The following is a 21,875-nucleotide window of genomic DNA, read 5'->3' as shown; positions in this document are numbered from 1 at the left end:
TGCCCCTCCCACTTCTGGTCTCTCTCTAAAATAAAAAATAAAAATTAAAAAAATAAAGAAATGAAAAATATCCAAGAAGAAAGCAAATACTTTAGATAAAAGGTCTTTCTCTGTCACAATTGTACCTTTATATATATATATATATATATATATATATATATATTTTTTTTTTTTACTAAATTTTCCTCCTCTCCTTTCTTTAGATATGTAAGTAAATTCTGTGGTCTTAGAAATGATAGACTGAATCTTACTTTCCTATTTGACAAACAGTTGCTTTTAATTTTCTCTTTATTTTCCTATTTACACAATAACAAGTATACACTCATATAAAAAAAAGTCTTTGACAAAATTCCACAAATTTTTCTTCAAATGTCTATCACAAAGTTCATAATTAAATTCCTCTACACCGTATGGCAGTATCTTATTTATAGATTATACCAAATAAGAGACTGGGTGAACACTGATATGGCCTTTGATTCATCCTAGACATTCTTTTCAACCCCACTGAAAAGATATTGTCCACATTAGAACCTTGTTACTTAAGTGTGATCCATAGATTACCACATTGGCATCCACTGGGGCTTATTAAAAATGCAAATTGTTGGGCCCCACATAAAACTAATGAATCAGAATCTTTGAGGATAGAACCCAAGTATTTGTGTTTTAACAATCCTTCCAAATAATTTTTATGTACCTAAAGTTTGAGAAGCATCAGTTTAAAACAGTGATGTCCAATGGAAATATAATGCGAGGCACATAAATAATTTAAAGTTTTCTAGCAGCCACATTAGAAAAGGTAAAAAGAGGGGCGCCTGGGTGGCTCAGTCGGTTGAGCAGCTGCCTTCGGTTCAGGTCATGATCCCAGGGTCCTGGGATCAAACCCCGCACTGGGCTTCCTGCTCAGTGGGGAGCCTATTTCTCCCTCTCCCTGCCGCTCTGCCTACTTTTGCTCTCTTTCTCTATCAAATAAATAAACAAAATCTTAAAAAAAAAAAAAAAGGAAAGGTAAAAGAAACACAAAATTAAGTTTAATAAGCATTTTATTTATATAAAATATTATCATTTCAATATGTAATCAACACAAAAATGGAGTCATTTTATTTTTTTTTTTTTAAGGACTGTCTCTGAGGTTATAAATCATCTCAATTTCAACTAGTCCCCTTTCAAGTACTCAAAAGCCACACGGGGTCAATAGCTACTTTATGGATAGCCCAGGTCTAGAATTGGGTTCTTAATAGTGCATTTTCTGAGTTCTGTTTTAACATTTGTGTTAAGGTAGACATAGCTGGACCCGAGCCGAAGGCAGATGCTTAACCATCTGAGCCACCCAGGTGCCCCTAAAAAAGTATTTCTTAATTTGGGATCTTTTCCATTTCTTGCCTGTGAAATCCTGGAGTTTTGCTATCAGCAGCTTTGTAGTTTGAGAAACAAAGAAATCATAGCTAAATATTTAAAAGAATGAATATATCTGGAAATCCTTGCTCTCAAAAAAAGTCACTCATCAAAGGTGTAGTTTTTTTCAGTGTTTGAATTTTTTAAACATTTTATCTGTATATTTGCATCAAATATTTCTTTATGAGCAAAGTGTATGTTTTATCTACTTAAAATGTCTAAAAGTTAGCTACATTTGTTTATCTATATATGATTATTAAGTGCATTTAATATTGATAATTTAATGAAAAGTATTCCTTGCCCGATGGATGCATACATTTTTTAAAGAACAAGCAGAATCATATAATATGAAATGCTATGTAAAGTTTCCATGTAAAAATTTATGTCTAATGCTGTTAAAATCCTATGCTTTAATCAGGTAGTGAATCAATCAAGTTTTAAAGAGGAAAAAAAAAGTGTGGTTAATGAACCAAAAGCATCAGCATGCATACTATTAGAGTCATTCACAGCACAACACAGTATAAATTAGTTCATTCTGTTTCACATAAAATAACTACTTCTTGTCTTCTAAAACAAACAAAGACCAATTCAATTAACAATTGAAGAACTGATTTTTTTAAAAGTTAAATTTTCATATAATATTGCCTTTAGTTCATTTTATGATTATTCCCTTTTGATTTGACATAGCTATCTTAACTTTTTTTAAGGTTACTAAATAGATATACTCCCACCAGACACTGAACATACCTCTATTACAGCACTTACAAAAAATCATAATTTTACGTTTACTTATCAATCTCTATCCCAAAATAATGAGCTTCTGAGGGCAGGAGCTAAATTTCTGCCATTATTAGAAGATATCACAATGTTTGCAACATACTAAATAAAACTCAGTGCTGAATATATGAATGAATGAGACCTGAAGATGAGGAGATGTGCAAAGTATGACATGACTGTATAAAATGTTCCAAATCTAACTTTAAACTAAATAGTTAATATTTAACCAAAGCAGTATGACATATCATGGCAGTATGAACTTAACATATTCGAATACTTTACAAATATTCTAATGGGTCCACCTACATTCAATACGTGTACTTCTTCTTTTACTTTAGACATGAATCACTGATGTGCAGGATCATGAATGTCACACAGTATTCTCTACTACTGCTCCAACAGCCCTGTATAACTACAGAGAAAAAAAAATTGTTTGTTCTACCTAAATGTGCTAGCTTTCTTAAATCTCAAAGAGTTATACAATGCATTGTTTGTTTTTTAAGTGGTAGTGAAACAGCCCAAATTTCCAAGTGAATGTATCTGTCAACAGAAGGCTCTGAATACTATTAGCTTCTATTAAAAACTTAGAGAATAAAGATGTGCTGTATTATATAGCCCATTATACGACTATTACACTAGAAAATTATATCTAAACTCTACCTTACTAAAAACACAAAATATTCATATTTCCTTAGTTGTTAGTGATTTGTTATGAAAGTAAAATGACCATAAGCCACACACAGTTAAAAATATGGCATCTAATACTTTTGGCCTTCATCAAGATCTAGTTGTACAGCAAACAGAAAATAATGTAGTATCTTTTATTCAGATAAGAAGATACATTACTGACTTACCATGCATTTCTCCAACTAGAATCACTCCTTTTTAATGTGCTTCTAAAAAGTATTTTTTTTTTAAAGAAAAAAAATTTTTTTTTTATAGATTTTATTTATTCATTCGAGACACAGAGATACAGAGAGAGAGAGCACGAGCAGGGGGAAAGATTTCTTAATTTGGGATCTTTTCCATTTCTTGGCTATTCTTCCCTTACCTTGACAACCTCAAACAAAGAATTAATCTTTTACTCTCTATTTTGTTTTTAATGTTATGACTATTTTTTCCAATTTAACAATTTTGCAGTTGGTCATTAATATTCACATACATTCATAACTCAAAAAATGAAAACTGCAGTAAATAATAAATGAGTCACAATGAAAAATGAAATAACTTTGCTTTTATTTATTAACTTGGTATAAAACATATTCCCATGGTGTGATTCTCTTCCAGTTTTAACAAAATGGATAAGCTACAGTTTTATGTGAAGTAAGATTTATACAAAATCAAACTTCAAAAAGAATTTTCTTGAACTGCCTACTTTTCTGGCTGGTGTTTCTTCTCCTAAGGCCAAATGTTAGAAACTTTAAGAAACAATCTTTAAGGCTAAGTATTTAAAACATTTTTTTTTAATTTATAAAAGAATTTATACGCCTATTTCATTATTCCATTAAATGTTAAAATACCAAAATTCACGACATTAAAAACTCACTAAGAGGAATCCATGTAAAAGTACATTAAAGCAAGAAAAATCATAAGTAATAAAGTTCACACTTTCAGGGTTGAGTAATCTAAACATAAAAAATGAATAGCTAAATTTATAGCTATGGACATAATTCAAAGGCTGATACGATATAACCTTGCAATTGTAAACAGTTTTCCTGTACTAAAAGTAATGCTTTGATACATTACATCAATAAGAGAAAGAATAAAAACCATATGATCATTTCAATAGATTCAGAAAAAAGCATCTGACAAAGTACAATATCCACTCATGATAGAAACACTCAACAGGGTAGGTCTAGAGGGAACACACCTCAATATAATAAAGGCCATATATGAAAAACCCACAGCTAACATCATATTCAACAGGGAAAAATTGAGAGCTTTCCCCCTAAGGTCAGGAACAAGATAAGAATGTCCACTCTCAACACTTTTATTCAACATAGCACTGAAGTCCTAGCCACAGCAATCAGAAAACATAAAGAAATAAAAGGCATCCAAATTGGTAAGGAAGAAGTAAAACTTAAACTATTTTCAGATAACATGATACTATATACAGAAAACCTAAAAGACTCCACACCAAAAAACTACTAGAATAAACAAATTCAGTGAAGTTTTAGGATACAGAATCAATGTACAGAAATCTGTTATATTACTATACACTAAAAATGAAGCAGAAGAAAGTAAAATTAAGAAAATAATCCCACTTACAATTACACCCAAAACAGGGCGCCTAGGTGGCTCAGTTGGTTAAGCAACTGCCTTTGGCTCAGGTCATGATCCCGGAGTCCTGGGATCGAGTCCCACATAGGGCTCCCTGCTCGGCGGGGAGTCTGCTTCTCCCTCTAACCCTACCCCCTCTTGTGCTCTCTCTCTATCTCTCTCTCTCTCAAATAAATAAATAAAATCTTTAAAAAAAAAAAAAAAAAAAACAATTACAGCCAAAACAGTAAAATATCCATTACTAAACTTAAGAGGTGAAAGATCTGTACTCAAAACTAGAAAACATTGATGAAAGAAACTCAAGACAAAGCAAAGAAATAGAAAAACATTCTATGCTCACGGATTGGAAAAACTAATATTGTTAAAATGTCTATACTACCCAAACCAATCTACAGATTTAATGTAATCCCTCTCAAAATACCAAAAGTATTTTTCACAGAACCAGAACAAACAACCTTTAAATTTGTATGGAACCACAAAAGACCCCGAATAGCCAAAGCAATTAATCTTTGACAAAAGAGGCAAGAATATCCAATGGGAAAGAGTCTCTTCAACAAATGGTGTTGGGAAAACTGGACATCTACATGCAAAAGAATGAAACTGGACCACTTTCTTACACCATACACAAAAATAAACTCAAAATTGATTAAAGACCTAAATGTGTGACCTGAAACCATAAGAATCCTAGAAGACAGCATTATGCATTTCTCTGACATCATCCATAGAACATTTTTCTACATATGTCTCCTGAGGCAAGGGAAACAAAAGCAAAAATAAACCATTAGGACTACATCAAAATAAGAACTTCTGCACAGCAAAGGAAACAACCAACAAAACTAAGAGACAACCTAATGAATGGGAGAAGATATTTGGAAATAATGACATAGCTAATAAAGGGTTAGTATCCAAAATATATAAAGAACTTATACAACTCAACACCAAAAAAACAACAAAAACCAAATAATTCAATTAAAAAATGGACAGAAGACACGAACAGACACTTCTCCAAAGAAGATGTACTGATGGCCAACAGGCACATGCAAGGATGCACAACATCATTCATCATCAGGGAAATGCAAATCAAACCCACAATGAGATATTACCTCACACCTGTCAAAATGGCTAAAATCAAAAACTCAAGAAACAACGCATTGCAAGGATGTGCAGAAAAAGGAACCCTCATGCACTGTTGGTGGGAACGCAAACTGGTGCAGCCACTGTGGAAAACAATATGGAGGTTCCTCAAAAAGTTAAAAATAGAACTATTCTAGAATCCCATAATTGCACTACTGGGTATTTATCCCCAAAATACAAAAACACTAATTCAAAGGGATACATGCACCCCCCTATGTTTATTGTAGCATTATTTACAATAGCCAAATTAAGGAAGCAGCCCAAATGTCCATCGAAAAATGAATGGATAAAGATGTGGTGTACGTACACACACACACACACACACACACACACACACACACACACACACTATGGAATATTATTCATCCATAAAAAGGAATGAAATCTAGCCATTTGCAACAACACGGATGGAGCTAGTATATAATGCTAAAGCAAAATAAGTCAGTCAGAGAAAGACAAATACCATATGATTTCACTCATATGTGAAATTTAAAAAAAACAAATGAGCAAAGAAAAAAAGAGAGAGAGAGAGAGAGAAACAGAAATAGACTCAACTACAGAGAACAAACTGATGGTTACCAAAGGGAAGGTGGGTGAAATAGGGTGAGGGGGATTAAAGAGCACACTTATCATGATGAGCACTGAGTAATGTGCAGAATTTTTGAGTTGCAATATTGTATACCTGAAACTAATATAATACTGTATGTTAACTGGAATTAAAATTAAAAACTTAATAAAAAAAATTGTATGACACCCCTAAAAAAAGTGATGTTTTACGGTCTGTAGTTTTGAAAACTTGGGGGGCTACATAGTACTAAATTGATAAATGTTTATCAGACCATTTAATAATCACTTATTATAAAATATATAATTCATATTGTTAATTTTAATTATTCTTTAGGTACTAATTCTTATTAGGTAAGTATTGGTCCCTGAATATACAAAGGAAGAAACAAATTATACTGAACCTCATAGTTTACTAAATGGCCTTCATTCTGAGATTGTAAAACTATGTTGCACTTCCCATTCTTTTTTTTTAAGATAATTTGTTTTTTTCTTTTCTTTTTTTTATTATGTTATGTTAATCACCATACATTACATCATTAGTTTTTGATGTAGTGTTCCATGATTCATTGTTTGCGTATAACACCCAGTGCTCCATTCAGTACGTGCCCTCTTTAATACCCATCACCAGGCTAACCCATCCCTCCACCCCCCTTTTAATAGAGAATTTTTTAAAAGATTTTATTCTTGGGGCGCCTGGGTAGCTCAGTCGTTAAGCGTCTGCCTTTGGCTCAGGTCATGATCCCAGGGTCCTGGGATCGAGCTCCGCATTGGGCTCCCTGCTCAGAGGGAAGCCTGCTTCTCCCTCTCTCACTCCCCCTGTTTGTGCTCCCTCTCTCGTTGTGTCTCTGTCAAATAAATAAATAAAATCTTAAAAAAAAAGATAAAAAGAAAAACTTCCTCAAGTAATAATGCTCCCAACAAATAATTTTATTATAAATAAACTTTAAAGTAATAGATACTTACTATTTTTAATATTAATTGATTAGGCTAAAAGTTTGTTTTAAAGGTAACCACTCTTGATTTTCAAAAAAATCATTCTTGAATTAAGACTGTTTTCTTAATAAGAAAAAAACCTTTTACATTATTCAAGAGGTGTTATACTGAATGATGAAGCGTTAGAAGGACCACCATTATGAGCAGAAATTAAAGTAAGATATCATTCACATCATTGTTATTTACTATTTTGCTGGAAGTTCAAGTCAACACAATAAGTCAGCTATAATTACAAGGGAAAGAGGAAGCAAAAATGTCACTTGGCAGATGTTCTGATTGCAAAACCCAAAAGAACTAGTTAAAGTTTTATTTTAACAACTAAGTGGATTCAGAAGGTAGCTGAACACAAATAAAAATATAAAAATCAACACAGATTTCAAATTGATCTCTAACAATAACCACTTAGAAGTTATAGTGGGAAAAACTCCATTTGCAACAACCAAAAAATGTAAAATACGTAGGAATATTTAAAATGATATATGTATGGAAAGCATGAATCAAACTACATCTCACTGAGACACAAAAGGACTTAAATAAGATATAATCTGTGTTCTTAGATTTACAGAAAAAACGCTGAGAAGTTTTCAATTCTTTCCAAATTAATTTATAGCTTATCTCAATTCCTATAGGAATTTTCAGGAATGTGACAATGCATTTCCACAATTTCTGTGATATACGAAACCCACGAAAATAAAACTGTTTAACAGATTTTTTAAAGAGAAATTTCCTCCATAAAGCTAATATAATTAAAATAGCATGGTTAGAACACAATAGACAAATAGATTAATGGAATAGAATAAAACTCCAAAGCTGGCCCAATTACATTAAATTAAGCAATTATTATACGTTAAAAGGAGCATTATCAACCAATAGGGAGTAGATTAAACAATACATGGTGTTGAGAAAATTGTTTAGAAAAAAATAAAATTAGATCACCTTACACTATATATCAAATAAATTATTAAACATAAATAAATCAATTATAAAAAGAATATGTATATTTTATAAATAAGTTTCCATTAGGAAAAATGATTCATTAAGTTTTTATTATTTCACAAAAGATCGCATTTACAGATTTCAGTGTCTACATAATGGTGAAACTCTAATCTTTGTTTTACAATGCCAAATGGCTACTCCACAAATCTGAATTACAAGAGATAAAAACGAAAGCAATTAAACCATGTAAGGTAGCTTTCTAGAGGAAACATAACCACCATGGACTATCAAATTCTACAGAGGTAAAAAAGACTATGATACTGACCACACCTTTAATATCAGGTTCAAACATCTATAATCACAGCAAAGACACTGTTACAGATTAATCAATACAGATTAATACAGATTAATCAATTACTATAAGCTATTTTCCTTTAAATATCAAACTATACCTTTCTGTTGAGAATATATAATTTTTAATCAGATACTAGTATTATTAATTCATTTCTAAATCACTGTATCAATCAAAAGTCCAATTTATATGCCACATATTCTTTAACACATTCAAAACATACTGGGATAGTGTTTAATTGATTAGAGAAGCCAGTTACACAAAACAAACAAGCAAAGGGGAAAAAAGAGGGGGAAGGCAAACCAAGAAACAGACTCTCAACTATAGTGGATAGGGGCGCCTGCGTGGCTCAGTTGTTAAGCGTCTGCCTTCGGCTCAGGTCATGATCCCAGGGTCCTGAATTGAGCCCCACATCGGGCTTCCTGCTCTGCGGGAAGCCTGCTTCTCTCTCTCCCACTCCCCCTCTTGTGTTTCTGCTTTCGCTATCTCTCTCTCTCTGTCAAATGAATAAATAAAATCTTAAAAAAAAAAAAAAACAACTATAGAGAATAAACTGATGTTACCAGAGGGGAGGTGGGAGGAAGGATGTGTTATACAGGTGATAAGGATTAAGGAGGGCACTTGTGATGAGCACCCGAGTGTTGTATGGAAGTGCTGAATCACTCTCTTGTACACCTGAAACTAATATTACACTGTATGTTAACTAATTAGAATTTAAATAGAAACTTAAAAAAAAAAAAGAAGCCTGTTACATCAATCAAGTATATGGCCACAGAAAATCCACAGCTAGCTGTCCAGGTAGAGTTACACACAATCCTATCCTGTTGAAAAAGAATGTCAAGAAAACAACCCCCAACACTTCTCTCTCAACAGTAACTTAAAAGTGTAGTCCTTAGTGATAGTAAGTCAGCACTGGTACTATAAATATTGAGGACAGATCTTCTTAAGTATATTTTTGGCACAGAGCATCATTTCAAATCACATTTCTCTTACATATTTTACTCTCTCTTAGGAACATGAGAAGTTTTTCAAATTTAGCAAACTTAAGAAGCAAAATGGTAACATTTATAGCTAATGTTAGAAAACCAGATCCTCGGGCGCCTGGGTGGCTCAGATGGTTAAGCGTCTGCCTTCGGCTCAGGTCATGATCCCAGGGTCCTGGGATCGAGTCCCACATCAGGCTTCCTGCTCCTTGGGAGCCTGCTCTGTTTCTCTCTGTCTCTCATGAATAAATAAACAAAATCTTTAAAAAAAAAAGAAAAAAGAAAAGAAAACCAGATCCTCTGCCAATGTTTTAATCACAAAGTACAAATACCAATGGAAGCTTATCTCCCTCTGGAGACTGCACATAAGAGCTTTTTTGCTCCTTATGAAGTATAGCTTAAAAGCACATCAGAGGGCAAACTGCAACCAGTATCACAGTTAATTCTTGCTTCTGCTATTATATTCTCATGGCCTGTGACAGATTTCAAGATGGTCCTTCTCATTCTTCCAATCAGATTCAAGCCTTTCCACGATCCCTTTCTACAACTCCTGAATACCAATATATTTGGATATACACTGTCCTCTTTCTGCGTTTGACTAAATGCACAGAACATATCTTGGGACCTATATGCTTTCTCTTCCTTAGAATCTAACCCTTGAACAATGAACTTTTAAGTTCACTATCTTAAATGTCTTCTTTTAAATGTCCTTTCCTACACTGAATTACCCAATTGGATTTTATTGATGACATGCATTTTCCATCATATCATACTGGGTGGCCCAACTCTTAAACCTACTTCAATCAGCCACAACCCACATTCAAGAAACAATGGCCTATAAAGCTGTAATAGAAATCAAGTATTTGTAAATATCTTATAAAATTTTAAAAATGAGATTCAATATGTAATTAATATTTTTCAAAACTGTTAATGAGATAGTTTATATATTTTTTGGTACTAAGTCCCTGAAATCTACAGTGTGCCTAAATTCAGACTAGCCTCACTTCAAATGTTCAATAGCCATGTCAGATCATGAATACTGGACAGCATGAGTTTAGAAGATTTCTGTGGAAGACTAATGACTATAGTGTTCCCTGGGTTTTCCCATGTTTAATGTTTTTTTATAGCCTTGATACTGAGCAGGTTGGCTCAATATAAAATTCCTATTTCTTGATTTTTTTAAAAATACTGTTCCATTATTGAATTGCTTTGTATATTGCCATTGAGAAGTCTGATGCCAATCTGATCTTCTTTCCTTTTTAAAATAACTTCATCTTTTTGAATGGAGACCCTAAGGATTTTTCCTTTGTACTTATTTTTACTTTTTTTTATTGTCACCAAGTGATGAATTTATTTGTGAAAGAAAAAGCTGTTCTTTTGTTTTTCACTTACACACAAATAAATGCATAAGCAAGAGTTTTACTAGACTAAGTCTCTGAGTTGCCCATTACAGGTCAATTTTTGCAAGTACATGGCTGCCTCTTTCACATCATGTAAGATTCTGGTCTTTCTTTTCTTCAGAAAAGTTCTTAGTTTTAAATATTAGCTGTTTCATTGTTTTGTTTTTCTCCTTTAGGGCTCCAATTGTGTGTATACTGGATCTTTTCCCTATCTTACACATCAATCATTTTCTCTCTGATCCTTTATTTTGTCTTCATTCTTTTGCCTGTTTTCCTCAATGCTCCATAATAAATTTTCAGTAACCTCTATTCTTTCCTGTTGTCTTATAATCTAGTTTCAATTTCTAAAATGATTCTTTTTCTTCAACTTCTTCTAGTCAACTCTTCTTTCACATCACCCTGGTATTTATCCACTTCTGTTTCAAGTATCTGAAACTCTTACTTGAGGATTTTTTTCTTTTCATATATGCAAAGGCTTAAAGATATTTAATTTAGGTTGTGGTGTTCTGTTACTGATAACTGCTTTATGGTTGGTTTAGGAAGAAAACTTTTAATAGCTAAAATGTTGGTTCTTATTTTTTGCTTTATTCACTGTAGCAATTTGTATGTTTATCATCTGCAATCTAAGACCATATCTTAGTATTTTCCATGCTAGGACTTTTTCTTCTTAAGGCAATTTTATTAACTATGTACACTTGGGCTCCTGGTTCAACCAACTTTCCTCTCGTCTTTTCCACGTAGTTTCTGCAGTCTCAATGAATTCTATCACGGGCTCTGACGCTAAGTAGGCTAAATTTTGATATTTATTTCTCTCCCTAATAATTTGAAGGTCTGGGCGCCTGGGTGGCTCAGTTGGTTAAGCGACTGCCTTCGGCTCAGGTCATGATCCTGGAGTCCCTGGATCGAGTCCCGCATCGGGCTCCCTGCTCGGCAGGGAGTCTGCTTCTCCCTCTGACCCTCCCCCCTCTCATGTGCTTGCTCTCTCTCATTCTCTCTCTCTCAAATAAATAAATAAAAAATCTTTAAAAAAAAAAATAATTTGAAGGTCTTAGAGTCTGTCTTCTAGTTATGCTTAAGGGATAGGTTATATTAATTGGTTTTACTTTATCTCTTTGATGATCTGTGTAAGTTTTTAGAGAATGTGTGGAGAAACTGAGATTTAGGTAGCTGCCATTATTCAATGGCAATCCAGGATTCTCAATTACTCAAGAATTGTCAATGGCTTTTTAGTTGACCATTTTCTCTACTTTAGTCTCCTCTATTCTACAAACACTATCTTTACTTAGTAAAAACTGAACTTTTGATAATTTATGATTAGCACCACTAATAAGCTCTCATGAACAATGGACACAATAACTAGAAGAGTCACATGATGGAAAAATACGTAAAGGAGGTGAAAACATAATGAATTCAGCTTGCAAAAGAAATATATCACTTCTATGGTGCATTTGATAACTTAGGGTAAAAAGTAAAATCAAGATATTACCATGAAAGAAGTAAAATAATTTTTTGTTTCTACTAAAATAGCAGTAATCTTTCATGTCCAGTTATTTCAGATTTAATATGGCTATTGAAAAACAGTTGACAGGGGCGCCTGGGTGGCTCAGTCATTGAGCATCTGCCTTCGGCTCAGGTCATGATCCCGGGGTCCTGGGATCGAGCCCCGCATCGGGCTCCCTGCTCAGTGGGAAGCCTGCTTCTCCCTCTGCCACTCCTCCTGCTTGTGTTCCCTCTTTCGCTGTGTGTCTGTGTCAAATAAATAAATAAAATCTTAAAAAAAAAAGAAAACAAAAACAGTTGATAACAAGTTTCAAAGTCCCTTACTTAAGAAATAATTTGGGTATTCAAAAGTAAGTCAATTCAGAAATACTGAGGCACAAAACAGACTAAAAGCAAATGACAACAGTAAGTTCTGTTAGAGAAGATTCAAAGAGTAATCTACATTAGCGTCTTCTATACATAATCTGGTGTGCTTAGGATTATAGCTTCAGAAGGGAGCCAAAAATCAATATAATGAATAAAAAAAAGAACAAAGGCTACGAAAGAACGTAAGAATTGATATTGGGTTAGGAGTGTGGACTAGAGACTAAATACTTTTTTCTTTAAAGTAAACTGGGTTGTTCTACAGAAAATAAACAATTCTGTGACTCTTGTAGGAAATAGGAATTGTCATTAAGCTATTAATTAAAAAAGTTAGAGCACAAAGGTACATGAGGCAACGAGACAGAGGAAAACAGCCTAATCCTTTAGGACAAGAATTGAAAGCTGTGTTGGTGTTCATGCTGCCATTGTTTTGTGGTTCCCTCAGCAACAGAACATGGTCCCCATGCTCTTATAATGGAATAGAATTTTTTATTATGAATGGACTGTTAATTTTTCTTGTCTGTGGGCCTTTGATTTATGCAAGTAGTTTGCCTTACAAGGGGATTTAGATGTCATATTCTCTAATGACAATTCCTGTCCTAATGTTTAGGGATAAAAACACGGCCTATTGTTTTAAATTTTCAAATAAGCATGGAACAGAGTAACCATACTACAATAAGCATTTACAGAGAATCTTCTATTCTCTGAATCAAAAGAGGTAAGAGTGAACAGAATCTGATTTCTTAGAGGGTAGCTTTCAAATATTGACTAAAAACATTTTAAAACTGAGATCTAAAGTATTTATATGAATGAATGAATGCCTCTATTATTTAGATCAGAGATTTACACAAAATGCTTAAGCAAAATGTTTTCCATAAAACCTAGTAAGTATTAAAATTATCTAACACTTGTCTCTTAAGATTCTGACATATATACTATATTTAATGTTACCCAAAAAAAATTTAAGAAAGAAAACCACTCTGAAGTCATACATCAATTTCAGATTATGATAATTTTTTATGTATAATTCAAATATACTAAATTTCCACAGTGTAAAAATTTTAAAAAGCATAATTTCTTTCCTTTCAGATTTGTCCTTTCCAATGACAGGTGGGTAGATTGTAAAATAAAATTTTAAGTTTAGATTTCTATTACACACATTACCATCTTATACTTGTAGAGAATGGAGAAATCATTGTTTCTTGATCAGGTGCAATTCTGGTACAAGCAGTGATATTTTTAGCTAAAACACCCGACACTAAGGAAGAATTATGACACTAGAAGGTCTCTGCAAAAAAAAGCCAGTACAGATTCACTTAAGTTAAATGTTTTATAATTTTACCTTTAAGTGGGTAAAAGTAGCAATGGATCAATCACTTCAAGGAAGAACAACTGTAGAAAATAAACATCTTACCAGTATTTTTTTTTTTTACTTTTCCTTGTTTAAAAGCCATGTGCTAGGGGCGCCTGGGTGGCTCAGTTGGTTAAGCGACTGCCTTCGGCTCAGGTCATGATCCTGGAGTCCCGGGATCGAGTCCCGCATCGGGCTCCCTGCTCAGCAGGGAGTCTGCTCCTCCCTCTGACCCTCCCCCCTCTCATGCTCTCTCTATCTCATTCTCTCTCTCAAATAAATAAATAAAATATTAAAAAAAAAAAAAAAAAAGCCATGTGCTAATTTTTAAAAAATGTATCAATAAAATATCTATAAAATAAGTCTAATTCAAGAAAAAAGGTTTATATATCATTCTCATCTTTAATAATATAATTTGAGACTATTTTAAAGAAAAAGCAAAAATTTAAGACACAATATTAAAACCTGTCTTTTGGAAACACTTTCATATCCTATAAACTCAGCAAAAAGCCACACTTTACTCAGAATGTAATTTTTTATTTTATAGACTAATAGTTCAAATCCAAACTCTAGACTCTGCCAGAGCCAGGCAAGTAACCTTATAATAGTGTCTGTTTCTTTTTCCTTTACACGGTGATGATAACACCTCTTCATGGGACTAAAGGAAAGTTTAAATTAGATAACAGATATATCCCCAACTCCAGTGTTGAGTACATAATAAGCACTCAGTCAATGACAGATAATCATTCTTAAGTTAAACATTGAACATCTGCATGAACTTCCTCTTCCTGTGTCAAATTCTTTTGTGTCAATAGTCTTAGATATGAGGACACTTGAATTTTGTTACAGATTCTTAAAAAGACATATTCGTTTTGCTCCCTTCTTGGGGAGTCAACAGTTAAATTGGTAGTTTGTTGTTTTTATTGACACCTTGTGGCTATTTGGCCTTAACACTTTATAATAACATTTCAAGGCTATTTTCAATAAATAGGTTCAATGAGTAAGTCTGCAATGGATCTGAAATTTAATCCAACAGTTATATACTTCAATTTCTTAAATCTATTCTTTAAAAAGTTATAAACTTTGGCTTCCTTTTTTCATTTCTTTTCTTCAACTTCAGTTCTCTATCAGTCTTTCCAAGAGAGGGCTGAGCAACCCTCTACATATAACCAAGAACACTGCCTTCATATCCTTCAGTTTCTGAACAAATGGTCCATTTAGAAAATTCTTTTTTCTAACACAGAGAAAAAACCAGGCCATTAAAAACAAAAGAAGAGTATAATAAAACAGCTCTTCCAAAAAAATGAACTTGAGATATTCAATTTAGACTAATTACATGATTATGTGAATCTGTCTATACAGGCATATAAAACTCAGGTCATCACATGGTTCTTTCTAGTCTTCTAGACCCATGCTATACAAAAGAACTTTCTGTGATCATGGAAATGGCTTAATATCTGTGATCCTCAAGAAGGCAGTTACTAGCCAAATATGGCTATTGAAAAGTAAGACTAAGGAACTCACATTTAAATTAAATTATTAAATTTAAACAGTCACATACATCTACTACAATGGACAGTACAGCCTTAGACACTCTCCTTTTCTGTTCTTTCTCTTTACCATGGTGAACCTTATTCAGATGCTCTTACTGAACTCCTTGTTTCAAACCTCTGTCATCTCTAAGATTGAACAGCTTGACAGAGTTAACAATCTCAAAAGCAAAGACAATTACTGAAAAAGAATTTTCCAAGCTAGTTTTAAAATGTGCTTTTTGATGAAGAGTACCACATTCAATTATTTTATATTTTCTAAGCACAGTTCACTAAGAAATGAAAAATAAAATAAAGAAATAACACACACATCTGAGTGCTTGAAATTAAAACTCTAACAATATATACTTTCTCCTAAATTCTTTGTCAGCTACATAATTAATCCCAGAATAAGATAATGGTACAATTAAAAACAAGTACAGCACAAACCATAGCACAACAAAGCAGAACCAAGGGAACAGATAAAAATCATTCTGTACCCGTCTATTCTCTGTGATAATACAAAAATTAATGAATGGAAATATGATGGATCAAATGCAACAATCCAGTGTGTTAGCCAATGAAGAGTTGTATAATTTTTTTTTTGAATTGTATAATTTTTATCATGAGCATTATTTACCACAGCATCAAAGATCAAGTCTTACCTCAGTTTTAAGGGATTTCTGAATGACTGCTTATGGCTCTTTCCAATTAAATCTAAGCATAAGCATTATTTATTTTTCATAAACATTAAAGTGAAATTATTAAAAAGGTGACCATAAGATCTCAGAAAAAAATTTGAGGTGTTTTAAGCTCCCCTCTGTTTCTCCTCCACAGTCTCCCCACATATACACACACACAGTCTTTTTCAAAGAACAAATGTAGGTGTTAAGAAGGAAAACAACTATTGTGCTTATCTGTTAGGAATGAAAGAATGGCCTCTCTCTGGGGCTGGAATTAATGTCATCACCACCAATCAATTCCTCCTTTCTTCTGCCTATCAACTTGGCTTTCAGTACCTCGGGGGTGGGGAGGTGGGGTGGGAGGGTGGAGCATGTAAAACAACCTCAGTATTCTGGGATAGGATTCAATAGAATTCAAGTTATGGGAATGCAAGTTATGTGCTAAACTACATACTAATTTCTGAATGACTGCTGATTTAATTTTTTTGTTTGGCATTTGAAACAATGAAACTTACTATTTTGAGCCAGCGCTTGAAGTAGACAATCCAAGCATCCTTCTAAACTATCCTCAGTTCTGTCAACAGCTGTTATCTTCAACTTCTTCAAGGTATCACTGAGATTATCTGTTTATAGAAAGAAGAGAAATAAGAACTCTAACATATGATCATCATGTTTCATGATGGTTAATACTAACAGGCATTACTGTGAATTAACTTCCACATACATTACAAAATGGCAATGGCCTGTACCATTACAAATTTTTTAAATAAAATGTATCCATTTAACTCAGATATTAAATATTCATTCTGTATACGTGAGATACCAGGAATATTCAGGAATAATACAGATTGTCACAGAACATCTTTTTCAGGATTCTTATACCATATTTAGCTTGTTTAGGAAACCAGCCATGATTAATTGAAAAAAAACTGAATGTCCCCAAAAAATTACATTGCTTTGCAAATAATATTTTGTTTCATTTTTGGCTTCCTCTGCTGCATTTTAAAGACATAAAATGAAAATGAAGGTTTAGAAAAGTTTCAAAATAATATGACTTAAAATAATACAAAGCTGATGATTATAAAACCTACTTCAACACTGCCATTTGAAAAGCCCTTCAAATCAAAATACTGCTATAAGCCGAAACATGTACATTTTGGATTATAAAGCCGTGCTCTCGTCCTAAGTTATATATGGATTCCCCTATTCCACAGATTGTCAAAATTTCTTTACATATTAAAAATTCAGGGCTTTTATTTATATCAATTATTTCTATTGACATTTAAAAACTAAAAATTAAAACAGAATTTTTAAGATTCATTTTGGTAATTCACTTGACCCTAACAGTTATAAAATTATTTGTTAACAGTAATATTTTAAAAAAATATATTCCAAAAACAAAAAACTCATTAAAAATAGTATTTTTCTACATTTTTACAAATCTCCATAATGTCTGCCTTAATAGAAAATAACTGGATTTTCCTATCTGCTTCTGTATTCAATCGTCTATAAACAAATTATAATTTGTTGTTTGGGTTAAGTAGATGAAGAAAAATCAGCCTTACACACATAGTTGAAAAACAGGAGAGTATTTTAATAGCCTTTTCAGATAACTGTGGATATTCTTTGACGCCATACCAAAACTTGACAAGTGGTAGTTTTTTGAAGGTTAGTTGCCATAAGAAATCTGAAACAATATTAATAAATGCTCTCACATTCATATCCACTGATCTCTTACACTTTGAATCTTTCATGGATATAAGATATTTATCATCAATGCCCTGGTCATTAAAAAAAATTAGGTCATGGATTTATGCCTATCTTCCAAATACTGACATATTTCATTGTCCTATTTCAAAATATAACATTCGTTAGTATCACCCACTAATCTTATTAAAAGACTCTCATAAGTACTGGGGAAATAGCAAGCTGAAGGCATACAAGTTTCCCAAAATTCTAATTTTCTCTTACAAACTTCAATTTTATTACCAGCAATAAATATTGTCAGTTGTTTTCCTTAAATGATAAATTAACTTCATTCATTTGTGAGAAAATATCTGCCAAATATGAAAAACCAGTTTGTCTGTCAGTTCTTTCAAATAAAAAACGTTTTTCCATGAAAAAAAAGTACCTTGGTCAGCTCATAAACAACTGCACAAGTGCTTTTCTTCAAAACAGGCATCAGACTTTGTAATGCAACTGAAGTGTTTTATATGTACCTCCCATTTCATTACAAAGAATATTTTTAAAATGTGTACACAGATATGGAGATTTTTTTAAATATTTTTTTTTCTGCTTCATCATGGGCATTCTTAAGTGAAACTGGTATTTTTTTCTATTTCAAGTATGTTACGGTGAAGAATACTACTAGTACAATTTAGTACTACTACAGCTCTGATTCACACATACTAAAGCACTTTCAGTTTTTTACCCACAATTGCTTTTGTACCATTGTTAAGGCAAATGTCAACAAAGTGAAAAAGACAAATAATGTCTTGATAGTATTATGCAAATAGTATTGACCTTATAGACACCTTACATTTTAATAGACTTCTGTACACTGCCAGGTCATGACAATTCTAAAAATATGATGAAATCCCCTATTATAAAGTGAGAGATAATTACTTTCCATGCCAACCCAAGAAAAAGGAGACTTAAAATTTTACATCAAATAATACTAAAATGCTCTAGGGACATGTAGTACAACCTGACTAATCTAGTAAACCTAAACCTATACTTTATAAAAAATCCCAGGTTATCATTCACATCCAAGTTTAATATTTACTTTCTTAAGAAGAACTACTAAGCAGTTTTGAGAAATTGATTTTTATTCTAAAGAAAAAGTATATTTGTATGTATCTCTTCGATAAGTAAAAAGAAGTTATGGGGTGCCTGGGTGGCTCAGTTGGTTGAGCAACTGCCTTCAGCTCAGGTCATGATCCTGGAGTCACGGGATCGAGTCCCGCATCAGGCTCCCTGCTCAGCAGGGAGTCTGCTTCTCCCTCTGACCCTCCCCGCCCCATGCTCTCTCTCTGTATCTCATTCTCTCTCTCAAATAAATAAATAAAATCTTTAAAAAAAAAAAAGTTGTAGGGCATTATATCTCAGATATTCTTATTCAAACTTAAGTGCATATTAAGTTGATTTTCCTGAAATAAAGTATGAATAATGTATAATATCTAAGTTCGTATTATTAAAAGTAATAAATGTAATTATCCCAACACTGGGGAAAAAAATAAGACTTATGTTAGTCAAATTACAGCAATCCATCAAAACTATCAGTCAACAAGTAATAAAAAGCAATTAAGACTCATTTAGTACTACCTATATTGGCATCTGGGTCTTTTTAAATTCTTTCCTTCCCTTCATCCCATCCCCAAAGTGCCTTACCTGACATCCCCTTCTGATCGAGTCTCAGTATGGATGTTACCAGTCCAGAGGCCATCTTTGCCCATTTTATCTAAGTCTCCTCTTCCTTAACCCCCTAGGATCATTTTCACTGTATCCATCCTTCATAGCACTATTCACAATTTTTTTTTTTTTTAAAGATTTTATTTATTTATATGAGAGAGAGAGAGCACAAGAGGGGGGAGCGGGAGAGGGAGAAGCAGACTCCCTGCTGAGCAGGGAGCCCGATGCGGGACTCGATCCCGGGACTCCAGGATCATGACCTGAGCCGAAGGCAGTTGCTTAACCAACTGAGCCACCCAGGCGCCCTCACAATTTTTAATTATATTTTTTATTTAATTGTTAATATACCTCCCCCACTATATTTTATGGGGCATCTTGTTAATTATAGTCATTGCATGGAGTCCAGTAAATATTTGTTAAATTAACTGAGTGAACGAAGGAATGAGTTCCTTCTTTGCACAAAGCTGTCTAGCTACCATCCTTTGTATCACACACTTAAGAGCCAAAGTGTGCTAATAGCAAAGGGAAGGTAAATGTGACCTGTTAAGCACCTACTATGTACTCCATATAATTTAAAGTATAAATATAGTGTCTTACATTTTAAGATATGAAGAAATCAATGAAGACAGTTTAAGTATTTAAGAATATAAAATATATAGCTAAAAACTACATAGATTATCCCATTTTAAAAAGATTTCTTATTAGTAAAAAAGCATTCAGTCTCTCCATGGGAATAATTACATGCCTATTAATGATGTGAGATCTTCTTAGGGAAGTTCATTAAATTCTACATCCAGAGACAACCAAAGCTGTCAAACAGAATTACTACAAATTTATTATGATTTTAACCATTTTAAATGAATGAACAGGTTAGCACTGAAAGAAATAAAGTGTTAGAATGTTTCATATCCTGATTAGAATACTGATTACATGAATATATAGTACATTTTCCAAAGTTCATCAAACTGATCATTTAAAATCTGTGCATTTTAGCTTATGTGAATTGTACCTCAATTTTATTTTATTTTATTTTATTTTATTTTTTTTAAGATTTTATTTATTTATTTGACAGAGAGAGACGGCGAGAGAGGGAACACAAGCAGGGGGAGTGGGAGAGGGAGAAGCAGGCTTCCCGCGGAGCAGGGAGCCCGATGTGGGACTCGATCCCAGGACCCTGGGATCATGACCTGAGCCGAAGGCAGACGCTTAACGACTGAGCCACCCAGGTGCCCCTGTACCTCAATTTTAAAAGAGCATATTGGAGAATAAAATGATTGGGGTGAGAACCCCTTTCCCACTGGCCTCAAGCTTCCTTATGGAGAAATTTCCACTATAGTACACTTCTGGTCACTTCCGCCTCCTCCCTTGGCAATTGCCCACCACCATCTCCATTCTCTCTCTAGGAATGGAGTAATGTATCTGACTAATAAATTGAGAAAGAAGAACTGGCTATGCATAACTCAGTCCCTTCTGGGTTCCTGATCTTTTAGAAGGGCAAGAACTTCCTGTTCTTCCATACCTTTGGCTGTCCAGCTACACATCTTGTCCAGTGACAAGATTAGCAAATGTATCTAATTCAGCCATAAAGTATTAGCAGTTCCTTTGTGACTATATAAATAAGCCCTTTCCTTCACCAATTTTAAAGCAGTTATTTTGAATTCCATCAGAGAACTCATCTGCTTAGGTCTCCAGTGATTCTGAACTTGGATAAGGAACAGAGGGTACTATTTCTAGACTCCCTCAAACCATGACAGTACATCTCAGCAGTGAATTCTTACCATTAAGACATTGAAACTGTTCTAATGGAAAATTTCTCAGCTTCTGGTTGGTGGTGGGGGGCAGTAAGTCAAGAATGATAATTTTCACGGGAGGTTCTACTACTAAGAAGTGTTAATAACCAAAATAAATTTTTTTCTTAAAAGAATAATTTCTTTCCTATATGACAGCAGATGGTCTAGCTTGTCTTGTGAAAGAAAATATACCATTTTCAAAGAGTTAAGCAAAGTTGACTTTGTCATTAATTCTGCATCTCCTACTTCTAACCACTTTATCGCTCTTAAAACCACAACCTAACCAATTCTTCTTAAACTCTATCAAAATTACTCTGGCAAAGATCTTAAATGATATCTTGACAAATCCAATGGATTTGTCTCAATCCTCTTATTCAGTATCTTTGCAGCAATAGACTCTTTCTTTTTTGGTACACTTTCTACTGATTTCATAA

The 21,875-nt window shown here is 33.3% G+C and overlaps 1 protein-coding gene across 3 annotated transcripts in view; it reads right to left on the bottom strand.

Annotated features, from left to right (window-relative positions):
* The window catches only part of RAP1GDS1 (Rap1 GTPase-GDP dissociation stimulator 1), a 157,967-nt gene that overhangs the window by 113,452 nt on the left and 22,640 nt on the right, over positions 1-21,875 (bottom strand). For all 3 annotated transcript variants that reach the window (XM_036089491.2, XM_036089492.2, XM_036089493.2), the window contains exon 2: positions 16,756-16,863. In XM_036089491.2, coding sequence (XP_035945384.1) covers positions 16,756-16,863 — 108 coding nt within the window. The remainder of the gene's footprint in view (positions 1-16,755; positions 16,864-21,875) is intronic.

The sequence above is a fragment of the Halichoerus grypus genome, chromosome 3 (assembly GCF_964656455.1).
Source record: "Halichoerus grypus chromosome 3, mHalGry1.hap1.1, whole genome shotgun sequence".
Lineage (NCBI taxonomy): Eukaryota > Metazoa > Chordata > Mammalia > Carnivora > Phocidae > Halichoerus > Halichoerus grypus.
The sequence above is the reverse complement of the archived record's forward strand: the minus strand, read 5'-3'. Positions and strand labels throughout refer to the sequence as shown.